The sequence below is a fragment of the Betta splendens genome, chromosome 4 (assembly GCF_900634795.4).
Source record: "Betta splendens chromosome 4, fBetSpl5.4, whole genome shotgun sequence".
In the NCBI taxonomy this organism is placed as follows: domain Eukaryota; kingdom Metazoa; phylum Chordata; class Actinopteri; order Anabantiformes; family Osphronemidae; genus Betta; species Betta splendens.
The window spans coordinates 7,273,262-7,287,102 of NC_040884.2; the positions used below are offsets into that span (position 1 = coordinate 7,273,262).

The following is a 13,841-nucleotide window of genomic DNA, read 5'->3' on the forward strand; positions in this document are numbered from 1 at the left end:
GGTATTAACAGGTAGCCCTCCTTCAGCTTCCTCATTCTAAGATTTGTGTTGTAATAAAGTGGACCATTTACTTTCTCACTAAAAGCAGTTCTCTCCTCCCCAGAGATTTGTGAGTAAGGTAAAAGCATGTCAGTGCTTTTTGTTTTTTTCAATGCTCTTGGTAAATGGGTTGGCAAGTATCTGTCTGGGAGTTGATGATAACAAGAGACAACAGAAACAACCAAACTTGCGTTGCTAAGTGGTTGTGTAACGTTGCTCTAAGGGAATTTTTTAACAGCCTGATGAATTTACATAAACAGATAATGTGCAAAAAATATATAAAACAAATCTTTGTAGGCTTATTCAACAATTATGGTCAAGACTGTTTTCATCCAGTGTGCCTTGCCACACACTCGGTGCAAGGTCCCAGTGAACAACAGGACCAGAATGAAATTAAGAGTAATCTTGGGATTAAATCAAACACAACACTAGTCTCTAAAGTCTGGAAGTGGCAACCAGTTGCCGATTCAGCTCCCCAGGTTGACTGTGAACCTTCACAGACACCAGTGATTAATGGATGAACTGTTTGATTTTCTGAACCACAGTCAGAAATGTAATGTAAATTCTTGTTTAAATGAGTTTTATTATTTTTTTTACACTTTTCTATCCAATTGAACCCAATCATTGGCATCACTCACAATTATTTTGTCCATGTACTTTATGGCTTCTCAAAATATTTATGTGACATTTACTGGCTTTCATAAAACATTGCTCTTATTGCTGGTAAAAAATAAAACTGATAAAAAATCCACAACAAAAAACAACAAAAAATAAAACCATAACACGTACAAACACAAATGTAGAGCAAGCTCAAAACACACAAATGTTTATCTGAAAATTAAAATAAATAATAAATATGTAATAACTTAAAACCAGACAAACAACAGGCAATAAAGTTTAATTTAATTATTGGGTTAGTGAATGTTAGCACAAGTTCATAACAAGGACATTTTTAAATATGTATCAGTTAGGGAATGTGAAATTACAAAGCTTAGTATTTCGGTTTATACTTTGTTTTAGAGATAATTCAACTTAATTACCTTTTTTATGACCAATAAAACTTAATGAATCAATAGTCAGAACTCTAAAATACTTTTTACTCTAGTTCCTCAAACTGTTACATGAGGACCATCCAGGCTGTGCTTGCATTTAGTAAGAGCACTGTGGTCAGTTGCTAAGGAAAACGACCCCCTCCCTCTTCAGACGACGGGCTCGGCGGCGCTGCAGAGGACTCTCCGACGTGGTGTCCACTGACACACCTGCAGGATTATTATGCTGCGTACTCGGCTGGTTGACAGTAAGGTAGTCATGGGTGGCGGTACCTGAGTGACTGTGCGTGCTGTGGTCGGTGCGCCCGTCCAGTCCTCCCTCAATGTTTTCCTTGTTTTCTGTGTGCTTGTGAGGAGTGCGAGATTTGAAAGGCAACTGAGGCATGTCATGACTGAAAGAGTGCAATGGAGCGCAGTGACCAGAGGAGGCCGTCTTACAGAGCTCCTCTGCCACTTCTGGAACGTACAAAGAAGACAGTACAGAGTTTAGAGGCAGGGTTTTCCCAATTGATAGCTGCAGCGATTGGGCAAATGATCGGCCCAATCACTGCAGCTATTTCAGAAACTGATTAAACGTTACTCTACCTTCAGAGATGCTGGAGTCATGGAACATTGTTTCAAAGGCTTGGTGGATCTCTGAAAAAGAAGGTCGATCTAACGGACTCCATTGCCAACCTGGTAGAAACAGAGAAAAATACACTGCATTAGTGTGAATACACATTAAAGAATGTGTAGGTCAGGTCATATTTTCTTTGTGAAAGAAAGGGAACGAGAGAATTTTTCATAGCCATGTTGTCAAATAACTGAGATAAGTAGACTCACATGCTTTCATGAGTTCATAGACTTTGGGTGGACAACCCTCAGGCTGCTCCATGCGATAGCCTTTCTCCAAGAGGTCGTAGACCTGTGAAAGGTCAATACCAGGATACGGAGACATGCCATAGGTGGCGATTTCCCACAGAAGCACCCCAAAAGCTGCAGGACAAGAACAATAGCCAGGATCAAACATATGTATGATGAAAATGAGATAAGGGAACAAAGGCTGCATGCCTCATTTGCTCACCCCAGACGTCTGACTTGATGGAGAAGGTGTTATACGCAAGGCTTTCGGGTGCAGTCCATTTGATGGGAAACTTAGCCCCAGCGTGGGCAGTGTAGGTGTCGCCGGTCATCAACCTGCTCAGACCAAAGTCTGCAACTTTTACAACATGATTCTCCCCGACCAGGCAATTCCTTGCTGCAAGATCCCTGTGGGATGAAGCAAGGTGGCGAGAGGAATAGGCTGAAACTGAGAAAGGGACTCGAGCCTGGAAGACAGCGATGAGACACACCAGGGCCGTGCCCTCACCTGTGTATGAAGTTCATCTTTTCCAAGTACTCCATGGCAGAGGAGATCTGTGTGGCCATATAGAGCAGAACCACAGCATTCACCTCCTCCTTGTCACAGTCCCTCAAGTAGTCCAGCAGATTGCCATGTGGCATGTACTCTGTCACAATGTAGAACGGAGGCTCCAACGTACACACTCCTGCGTGGAATACAGGTGTCAACAAGCGTGAGTTTGTCTGCAAAAACTGGCAAAAGGGCCTCAATGTGTTGATGAAGATGTTACCATTTGAAAAGTTCAGAGACCACACCGAATTTAAAAAGCAATGTTAAATAAAATAGAATCTAATGCTGACCCAGTAGCTGAACAAGGTTTGGGTGTTTGACCTCCTTCATAACTGCCGCCTCCTTTAAAAACTCTTCAACTTCCATGGTGTCCTCCTGTCATTACAGAAAAGAGGAACGGTGATAAATAATGGAAAAATGTAATTCATGTAATTATCACGTGTAATACCCAAACAGGCCTGCAGGGGGAAATCTATGACTGCGGTGAAATATCCAAACTTAATATTAAGCCGAGCCTCTTACCTTGAGCGTTTTGACTGCCACTGTGAAGTTGTACTTTTTCCACACTCCCACGTACACCTCCCCATACTGGCCCCCACCCAGCTTGTGCTTCATGGTGATGTCTGTGCGCTCCATCTCCCACTTGTCATGGATTGGAGACACACCATACACTGTGGGCTTGTTACATTTGGGAGCTGGATAGTGCAGTGTGGTGACTAGGCCATCGGCTACAGTGGAGTGGTGGTGGACCAGCTCGGCGAGGGTGGCAAAGCGGCTCTCGGACGTTACATAAACCTGAAGGCGGAGGAGACAACGGGGAAAGTTTACATTTGTTGTAGCTGGTAAAAGGATCAGCAGTGATGCAGTGATGATCATCCTGAACCATTCATCTGCCTACCTTCCCATCAGAGCCTGTGTTGATCCGATAGTGGTAGACTCTCCCCTCGTAGCGCAACGATATGGACAGCTGTCCCGGGCTGCTCTCGCTTTCCCGAACCAAAAAGCTCCCATTGATGAGGGATGACAGCAGGTACTCTGCAGCGCTGCGGGACACAGGCCCATGGTACCAGCTGTGCTTCTCCAGACTGTTGACCGGCGTGATGTAGTTGGAGGGCACCCAACCCTGGCCGTTCTTGGAGCGCACTTCACTCCACTCTCCATTCTGATTGTAGCCCAGCACACACAGCTTCTCACCTGGACACGGGAGGAAGAACGAGGAAGACCGACCCATAAAATATCACAAAATGTAGAAAATACTCGAGGAGACACTATTTTCTCACAATACTGTGGCCTTTAGGTCTGGACGGCTGGTTAGCGATTATATAAAAGGTGTAAGCCACAAGATGATGAACCATCTGCATTTCCCCCCATCTGTTTCATTAGATCACTATATTGGTCTAAATGCAGATATGTGACGCACACCTTGTTAAAACTACACCAAATGCTACGGAACAGTGATAAGGTTGGGTAAACTGCATATCTGACATAGAAGGCCAGGCAAAACCAGGCATGTAGCGACTTGGTCTGTTGTCTCAGTCTGACGTCAGTGCTGCCGACATGAGGGAACGCAGAGGCTGATGTGTAAGAGACCGGAGAGAGGGAGGGACCCATCGAAGCATGAAAGAACACTGAGCGATCAGTCCTGGCTGTATGGGAGATGGCAGAGCAGTAAGAAGGATCCATCAGTTTACTTCCCCTTCACGTCACTACACGCGCCCTCATCACTGGCATTTCACATCATTCACGCTTACTCAGTTTTTAAGTTCCGGACCCTTATTTCAGCGGCTATGATGACTACGTGGTCATAGTCACCCTTCAGTAGTTGTTCACAGGGAATAGCCCTGCATTAAACCGATGCAAGGGGTCTGTGTTGGCTGCGTCACATTCCATCAGGTAATGGTGACAAAATGCTATTTTTATCCAGGAAGTCAAGCTGGAAAAACTGATTACTGCAAAAGCTGATGTAGAAAGACTACAGAACGGGGGCATTATGAGGATTCAAAGGCACGGGGCAAATTCTAAAGTCACGGACAGGAACTTGCATGCGTTTAGTTAGTTAGAAGAAAGTCTTTTCAGAATAACACACAACCGCAAACCAGGTCCACGGAGATACATTAAACAGATATGGTTATCCACATCCAGCCCACCAATCCACCAGTCTCCACCGCGTCTGTGTTCTGTGTCTCTAGGTTGTGCTGGAGTGGAAACACTGACTGCCTCTCCCACAAGGAGCCGTGTGTGCCTGAAGTGGAGCTCCAGTCTGGCACAGAGAGGAGACGCTTATTAGCCGCCGACATGGTCCCGCTCAGCCCGCCTGCGTGATCCGCCTCCACCTGCTGCGTGACCCAGCTGTTATTGTCACGGTTGAGCAAATTATGAATTGGATAGCAATGATGGTGTGGGTTTTCCGTGCGACACAGCAAAGACCGGGACAGACAGGGAAAGTGAAATGAAGCCTGACGGCGCACATGTGGGCAAAAATCTCAGATGCCCTGGATGAGTCAGGGGCTAAACACCACTTCCACACGCGGCGGCTGAGGGGGAAGCCTTAAAACGATGCATAATTAAAACGCTCCTCTATGTTTAATACTTTAAATAGGGTGGGGACACAAACCTGGCTTTCTCTGGATAATATTGAGGACATCATCATTACTCTGGGGGGAGCTGGTTAACTGCTGCTGGTTTGGATGGGATTAGGGTTTAGACATAAGGCAAGCATCGCTGGCATTTTAAGCACTGACATTATTTCCAAATCTGTGGAGTCTTGCAGGTGGTGTAATGTGTAACAAAGCATTAATGCATTTGAGTAGTGGCGTAATGGCTTAACATAAATATGAATGATAGATGTGATGTGTGTGGGAGGAGGACAAAGGAAAACATAGCTGAAGGTCTGATACCTGCTGATGTCATGAGGAGGTGCACCAACAGTAGCACTTGGATAAGATCTACTGACACACATTCCTGTGATTTCCATTCATAAAAGCAAACCTTTCCAACCGTCACTGACCTGCCTGTCGTTGGCATGTGATGAATTCTCGTTACGCCTAAAGAATAATTCTACGCTGTTGCTAAGAACATCAACAGTGCAAGGCGTGGTTGACAACCTTAGGTGAGGGCGCATGCATCATCACTAAACGCCGTCAACTCTTCAACAGTCTCATGACATAATATAAATGTCCTTTTGGGGAAATTTAAATGGGAAATATCACAATGCCAAACCAGTGCTTACCTTTGGTGATGCTGAGTGTGTTGTCTCCGCTGGCAACAAAGTCATAAAGTGCAACAAAGAGGTTGGGGTCGCTCTCGGTTGCCCCAAGTAGGTTCTCCTTGGAGCTCCAGCGCACCGCCTCCGTCAGTGCCGCAGAGTCCAGGCCGAACGGCCGGTGCAGAGCTTCTGGAGGAAAGGAAGGCGCATGCGTTAGGGACACTGCAATACCACAGTAAAACACTACACAGGTGGTTCGCTGACGAACGATTCAGTGCTCCTTCTCAGTCTGGTCCCAATACCAGTCCATGGATCCTGAGGACGAACTGACTACCTGTTTGTCCAGGCTTGGTTCCACCTCGGAACCCTGTCTGACGATGGCGGCCGCTCAGAGCGGTCCACTCTTCCTCAAAACTGCCGCTTGCTTGCAGGCACCTCAGAAGCATTACTTGAGCCAGAGGCCTCGGATTGGAACACTGTCATTTAAGTCGAGGCTGAGCCAGGTGAGATCTGAGGCGAGAGTGTTTTTGGGTGTGTGTCTGTGTGTGTATATACACGGGGAGCAACCGGGGAGGAGCTTCACACATTAAAGGATGATTGCAGTGATGATCGCAACCACCTGAAACACACCCACAGACTCCACGAACCAGTACATGTGTAGACACCAGCTGCTGCCGAAGTCACTGCATGTCTGGACAGCTGCTGAGTGAGGAGGAGGGTCACAATGGAAATGGAAAGATCAAGTACGTGAAATACTTGAATACTTGATAAAAACACAACAGCAAAGATGTGTTGTGTAGCAGGCATGAATTTAGACTTTTATAGAAAACAGCAGAATGAAAGCACTGACAACAACAAAAGCTTCTCTTTCTGCAGTGCATGATCCCAAAGAGCTAAAGAAAATAACAACAACTTGCTAAGACAAGACTGATTCCTCCACTTGTAACAGCTGTCAGTCCAGACAAATTAATCCTCTTGTAAGTGTTTTCAATAACAAGCGCTAATGAGTAACAAGTCCTTTCATCCTGAACCACAGCTGCTCCGATTATGTTATTGTAATTGCAGATTGTCAACACATCATTGGGCATGTGAGTACGTTGGTGAGAAAGATCCAGGATGTTAACACTTAGTTTGTGAAATGCGTGACTAATGTAGTCAAACTCAAGCAGAAGTTGTTCAGACTGTAGTAACATTAAAAACAATCAAGCACTAACACACAAAGACTTGCCCACCTTTGTTCTGAAGCAGCATACACTGTAGAGCAGCACTGGCCGTGACTTGGCTCAGCCATAGTTCCCAGTACATCTTTGGCAGGCAGGAATCCTAGGAAACACTGGTTTTTCTTCTGTGCTGACTGCGTTAATGCCTTACTGTGTCTACGTACACTGGGTAATATAAACTAATTCTTTAAGTCATCTTCTTCATGAGGCGAAAGTTCCAGAGACCCCCAGAAAGAGTTTCTACTCACGCCACCTACGCTCCCGGTAGTGACTAGCAGCCTCCTGCTGAGAGCTCCTGACTATCTTTGATGAGGTCTGAAGGAGTTACAATTTCCAAGGCGCGTGTCGAGAGCACAGACATCCATGAATGACTACGGTGGACTACAGTCACTGTACAAGAGGGAAAACGTGGCAAAGGGGGAGGAAGGATGGCGTGTGTTACATGTGGTATAGACAGAAGCTGGGGGTGGGGTGGGGTGGGGGTGTATGGTATGGAGGAAAGCTAAGCTAAATGAGGTACTTCTGTGTGTGTGTGTGTGTGTGTGTGTGTGTGTGTGTGTGTGTGTGTGTGTGTGTGTCCGTCCGTACCAGCGCTGTGGCAAACAGCAGATGGCTGGTCTCGTTCCCAGGGGGACAGGTCCTGTTGAGCTCTACTAGTGTGTGTGTGTGTGTGTGTGTGTGTGTGTGTGTGTGTGTGTGTGTGTACAACTACAACTGCTCAATCCAGACTGAGCCAACTGTCAGAGCTGCTCTTCTTACATGGACATATATTACATCAATCTTCTCAGCATTGTTTTTCATGAAACTGTGAGATAACTGATGTTATTCGAGGCTCAAATCTACAAACATAAGTGGATGGACTTGTTTTCATAGCACCAAATGGTTTGACTCTACACCGTTGGATGCTGTTCCGCTTGGACAGACTCGACCCCTTTGCGCTGGTCCGTGTGATTGAAGGGGCAGATGCCTGCATGTGGCCTGTCGTGTGTCGGCCCGGGTGCCTCAGAACACATGTGGGCCGTTAAGAAACCACGGCTTTGTGTTCAGTGCAGCAGAGAGGGTCCGAGGGGCACGTCAGGCCTGTCACCCCTGAGGCAGCTGGGACAGAGGTGACCCCGGTCCCACGGCACGCATGCCAAGCACGCGCGCACACATCCACGGTGACGGGCGACGTGGGCCGTCCCGCCACCGGCGTGCGTCCCCTGCAGCTGTCTGTGGGAACATTTGAGCCTCTGTGTGTCTGTGAAGACTTCACTTAGCCAACTTGTGCCCGAGCATTAAACAGCACACACACACAAAAGAACATCTTACATGCCCTAATCAAAAACAATGCAGATCATATCTAAAGCCCACCACCCGTGAGGTAAGTGTGTATTTTTAACTGCTGGACAACAAAACACAGCAGCATGACATCCAGAAATAACTCACAGCACAGTGATGGTGGAGGAGTCGGCCGCTTGCAGGAAGCCCACACAAAACCCCGACACAATGACACGGATGAGACCCGCATGCAGCAGACGCTGCATAAGCCCAAAGACCGGCTGCAGCAGACCCGGCGGCGCTCGCGCAGAGGAAGCGTGAAAGGGAGCGTCGGAGGTCCACGGCCCGGCAAAAACCGGGACGCGAGACCGAGGAACTGGTTCACGCCGACCAGCGCCGTGTTGTAACCTCGCACCAGCGTCTGTGCGACATCCCATAATCGCTGAATCACTGCTAAATCATGCAGCAACAGCTGTCTCGTAAAGCATGGTAATAATGGGCACATCGATTATGACTCCGCCATTTAAGATCCGTGGGGGAATTTTAGGATGCGGCCGGTTACTGCAGGAGATTTCAAGGTTAGAAAAAAAAAACTCCCATCAGATCCAGTTAATTTCAGCTTAAAACCAACACAGTCCATGTCACACAGGACCTTGATGAATCAGATCTGTGATACGTGTCCTCAGCACAGATTTATGTTCGTGCTACATATTATGTGCATGTAACCTACTCTAGTCTGTTAAAAATAGAGGACCAGAGCCAATAGTTCATAACTTGAAAAACAAACTCAGATTTAACTGGATTTTGCCCCTGAGCAAAGAAGTTTAACGACTGAGCAAACACACCCACTAAACTGAGTTGTGTAGTATTAATAAAAGCTTCAGCAATAAATACACATTTATCTTGTGCGCACTCACAATGTCCCCGCCATCAAGTTCACGCCTCCCCTCCGCACAAGCGAAGCCTGTGACCGTGGCCTATTCAGCTCCGTGTCTGTCATCCACATGGACACAGGCCAATTAGGGAGTGGACACACACCAGCCAGGGCCTGAGGGCCAGCAGATCATCCTGGAATGTGGAGGAATAATGGCCCAGCCCACAGCGCGGCCCGCCCTGCCCTCTCAGGGCTTGTTCTGGGTTAATAATGGGTCTAAGTGCTTCCCTCTAGGTGTGCTGGTAACACAGCTAAGTGCTCCTCTCAGCGACAGCAGAGAGGGTGAGTGGCGGGTGACCACTTCCAACTACAACGGCCCGTTTCACGCGGGCTCTCGGACGAGTTCAGTGCAGAAGCCAGCAAAGCCCCGTTAAAGATGCTATTCAGTTCTTGTGATGACATAACAAAGTCAAACACGCCTTTGGAACAAGTTATTTTACTTTCGTCCCGTCGAGATCCCAAGACAATAAGAAAGTGTCTTTCTCTGTACAGAAGAAGCCAAGAATTCACACACAATTACACACAATGGAGGTGTTGAGGCTCTGTCCTCACTGCAGATCAGCACATCCAGCGCTCTTATGCATGATGCAACAAATATGCCGGCGGTGGGTTATGTAAAATGTTTGGCTGAGGTCAGTTTAGATGGCACCACCGGCCACAGGTAGAGAGACACAGTATAAGTGAACACACCTACTCCAGGGTGTAGGTGTAAGCTTCATGAGTCAATGAATTGTAATTGTCTGACATAAATGAATGGAGGCTGGAATCAGATCAACACCATCTGGCAGCTTCTTCTCAGAATAATCACATGGGGGTATTTGGGGCAGTACCCCAGATTTGCCTAGTCAGTCGATGGACAATGAAAGCAAAGAAGTGGGACGTGCCTAATTGTCTCATCGTCACCAAAAAGACAGGAACTACAGCAAGTGTTCATGTGAGCCTTTCCAAACCCGGTCCCCAGTTTGCAGCTCAGCAAATAAGCAGCGGTGATAATGCCAGCGACATAGAACCGGTCCTGGAAGCACAACAGTGCTTACCGGGCTTGGCACAGACGCGCCCCCCCCCACTTTCTAACCCATTAGAGCCCACGGGCAAAGACTGATTTCACCAAAAGACACTACAACGGTTCGGCAGCACCGCTCCACGAAGCAGCCAGACGCAAGGGATGGTTTCACCGCCTGCACAGCATCACCCACTGCTTTGATTAATCCTCACTCTCTAATAATATAAGATGGAAGCGAGTCGGAGCCAAGGATTAAAAACCAGGACTGTGGTTTTGGGACGTACACAAGGTTGACTGGAAGCAGATGCCACGGCTCAAGGCAGCGACCGGGAGTCGGGGACGAGAACGCAAAGTCGCAGCAACACAAAAGCGTCGTTCCCGGGAAATTCATGTCTGTTAATGACCTTAAAACGGACGGAATTACGCGCTTCTTCAATTCATTAAATTGAACACAGGGACAAAGAGCAGAGGCTCAGGCTGAGCATCAGGGAGGACAGACAGACAGACAGACAGACAGACAGACAGACAGACAGACAGACAGACAGACAGACAGACAGACAGACAGACAGACAGACAGACAGACAGACAGACAGACAGACAGACCGGTGTGAAGGACGTGCATTACAGTGTCCTGACAGAAACAATCCTTGTTTCAAACGCAGTTGTCTCATCAAACCTTTCTTTGCCACGTGTGTCACAATGATCCCATCTGTTTCTGTCACATTTAACAGGCCGATTCGTGACCACGGCTCCTCCTAGTGGTTATTGGCTGACTCTAGTGTCAATTAGCAAGTCTTTAACTGCGCAAACAATCTTTGCTCCAGGATATCATCCATTAAATCCTATTTAAACCCCGCCACAGCCTCTGAAGTGTCTGAAAGTTGATGTCCCCCAAACACTGAAGTGTCTGCTGTGCGGTTTATCCTGGATGTCGGGTTTTTAGCACATGGAGTCCACAGAAAAGTGGATTTGCCTCTAATCTAATTTCATCCGTGATGCAAATCAGCTTAAGCCGTGGGATCCTAGATCCAGGCATCTATTTTCTCCCGAGGGCAGCTTTAATTGTGCTGTTCTTGAGGCATAATGCATCTGGCTCAAAATTCACTAACAGGAAGGCTGCCAAAAAATATTCTGATCCACTCGTCTGCCCCACTTTCAATGATCTGAGCAGAATGAGTAAAAATAGATCAGCCTACTTCCTTGTTGACTTCATAAAAATAATCTTCAGAACTATCGAACTACTTTTTTATACTGTGAACTAATTAATCACCATAAAGCATCAAGATTTGTCCAAATGCAAAATTTAGATTTGACAAACCACAAATCATTTCATTTGATAAATCCAGGCGCACCACAGTGCAGTTTTTCAGCTTTTTCACGCCTCTGAATCAGATAAACAGTTAAAAACTCTCCGCACTGCAGTGTGTGTATCAGATGGAGCCAGTGCAGACAAGGAGATCTCTGAAGTCCTGACCACGCTGATGGGAGTGGAACCATCGATATGTGGCCACCAGTGATTCACAAACTCTGCACTTCAACCAGTAATAACAGAAGGGGGGTGTCTAAATGCCTTCCGTTGAATCAGCACACAGGAGCTGCAGCAGTTCCTCAATGACTTGCAACGGTCGTCTCATTAGTGATGATCTACGGACATCAACATAAGGAGCAGTTTGTACAGGCCACTGGCCAGTTTATACCAATACCCTTCAAACACTGTGTGTCTCTTTCCTGAAACTCTGCTAGAAGCACATAACTCCTGCTAACACTCGCTTGATAGTCACGCAGGAACAAACGCGCATTCCTCACAGAGTGGCACCTTTCAATTACATGAGGAGGAGGCTTTATTAGCATCATATGCGGGTACGAATGCCTAATAAACAATCCAACAGCCTTGCGTCAAAACCCATCTAAAAGTCAATACCCCATTATCACATTCTGACCGTGTGGAAGACTGAGTGCACAGGTCCAAGCCTTTCACCTAAGAGCCTTTGTTCTATTGCTGTGTGCCCTGAAGAGGAGCTGGGTGACTGGCTGCATCCCGGCTGCTATAAAAAGGCCGGTCCTGACCCGACGCGGGAGAGGACGGCGCTGTGCGGACGGCGCTGTGCAGACAGCGAGCGCCGCTGCACTTAGCAGGCCTGTCTGTGCCTGCACGTCAACGGGAGGACGCTTAAGTCTGATACGCAGCAGCCAGGAACACAAAAGCTTCCCGTTCCCTGAAGCCGTTCCCTCGTGCTTTTATGGTGTTGGGTCGAGAGCAGGAACCGAAACAAGGCAAGTTTTAAACCCAGTCAGCAAACTTGAGGTGAGCGCCCGCCAGAGGATAGATGTGAGGAAAGACACAAAGCTTTGTGAGAGGCACGGACACAGACGCAACAGTGATCTCCATCATGTGGAGCAGGGCTCTGGAGGGAAAGACCACCGGCATCACTTCTGTGCAGCCACGGGATGATTTCATCATGCGAGAGCGGAGACGCTGCAATGTTATAATCAAATCAATGTGACTTTGCCATTTGTGTGAATGTAAACAGTCAAAGGAGTAACTTGAATAATTCACACAGACTTCCCAGTGAATCTGTGCAGTCAGCTTGTAACCCTAGACGTCATCTGACAGAGGGTGTAACGGAGTATGTGAAACCACCAGGTATTGTAATGTGATCTCTGGTGGCTGCCGCTGATTGTCAATGAGGGGGCAAGAAACACTGTTTACCCAGCCAAGCTCACACAGAGGGGGCTTTAGGCACAGCCAGCCGCTGGGGCTAATCTCTGTTCAAACGATGCCTCCTTTGGGATCTGTACCCGCTTAACGCAACGCTGTCCTGGCGTCGAACAGGAGGATCCCACGCACATTATGATGAAAAAACACAACACACACACAGTAGCATAGGTGAGAGGCTAACGCTGCTTTGCTGGGCTATTTCCGCTAACGCGTCGTTGTCATACTAGCATGGACGCAGCTAGCCACCACATCCAAGCGAAGACGGACCCCTCGCACCCCCCTCACATCCCCGCATGAGCCTTACCTGAATGCTGTGTGAATATGTTGATCGCTGGGTCGGGCACGTTCACCGCAGCGGTCTTGCCCGGCGGAGTCCCGGTGCTGCTGCTGCCGGGGTCCCGGGGTCTCCTCCCGGCGCCGCTTCCCCGGTTCCCCTTGCCTTGGTGTGGTTGGGACGCGTGCGGCTGCGGTGGCTGGAGTCCGGTCGCTGCGCCCTCGCCGACGCGGCCAACCTGCTGTCCCATCCCGGTAGTTTGATGTAAGGACGCGCGGGACGAAGCGAACGACTGCCCCCGTGCACCCCTGGTTCACATTCCCCCGAGCTGGAGCGGCCTGTCCCGAACGGTCCTCCTCGATCCCCTCCCCGCTCTTCTTCACCGCGCTAGCGCTAAGTCGCTAGCTTAGCCCGTTAGCTCACGTTAGCAGTTCTCTGTGAAACCCACCCACCCTACCTTTAACAATAAAAACGCACCCCGGCCGTGTGACAACGATCGCCTCTATTCCTCAGGTCCCGATGATACGCGAGCAGAAATCCACGAGGCCCGACAGCGAGATTCGGCCGAATCGTAGGCTTTTCAGCCTCGTCTAGTCGTTGTCCGGCCGCTGCGCGCCCCCTCTGACGCCGCCATCTTTACCGCAGAACAGAGATGTGTTGCACAAGGCGGGGGTTCGCTGCGATCCTCCACCTCTCCGGCGGCAACACAGCGAGCGCCAAGCGATGCCCAGGCACCGGTTCCGGCGAG

At 48.3% G+C, this 13,841-nt stretch overlaps 1 protein-coding gene across 4 annotated transcripts in view; it reads right to left on the bottom strand.

Moving 5' to 3' along the window:
- abl2 (c-abl oncogene 2, non-receptor tyrosine kinase) overlaps positions 1 to 13,825 on the bottom strand; it is an 18,602-nt gene extending 4,777 nt beyond the window's left edge. Inside the window, exons 1-10 of one of the 4 annotated variants that reach the window (XM_029147640.3) lie at positions 13,124 to 13,825; positions 5,708 to 5,869; positions 3,377 to 3,672; positions 3,001 to 3,273; positions 2,769 to 2,853; positions 2,437 to 2,614; positions 2,152 to 2,336; positions 1,911 to 2,063; positions 1,674 to 1,763; positions 1,362 to 1,544 (exon numbers count right to left, since the gene is read on the bottom strand). In XM_029147640.3, the coding sequence (XP_029003473.1) occupies positions 1,362 to 1,544; positions 1,674 to 1,763; positions 1,911 to 2,063; positions 2,152 to 2,336; positions 2,437 to 2,614; positions 2,769 to 2,853; positions 3,001 to 3,273; positions 3,377 to 3,672; positions 5,708 to 5,869; positions 13,124 to 13,343 (1,825 nt within the window). In that variant the 5' untranslated portion in view covers positions 13,344 to 13,825. Of the gene's footprint in view, positions 1 to 1,361; positions 1,545 to 1,673; positions 1,764 to 1,910; positions 2,064 to 2,151; positions 2,337 to 2,436; positions 2,615 to 2,768; positions 2,854 to 3,000; positions 3,274 to 3,376; positions 3,673 to 5,707; positions 5,873 to 6,017; positions 7,416 to 13,123 lie in introns of those variants that run through there. The other 3 variants (XM_029147639.3, XM_029147642.3, XM_029147641.3) reach the window with 3 other exon arrangements.
- Positions 13,826 to 13,841: the final 16 nt, after the last annotated feature.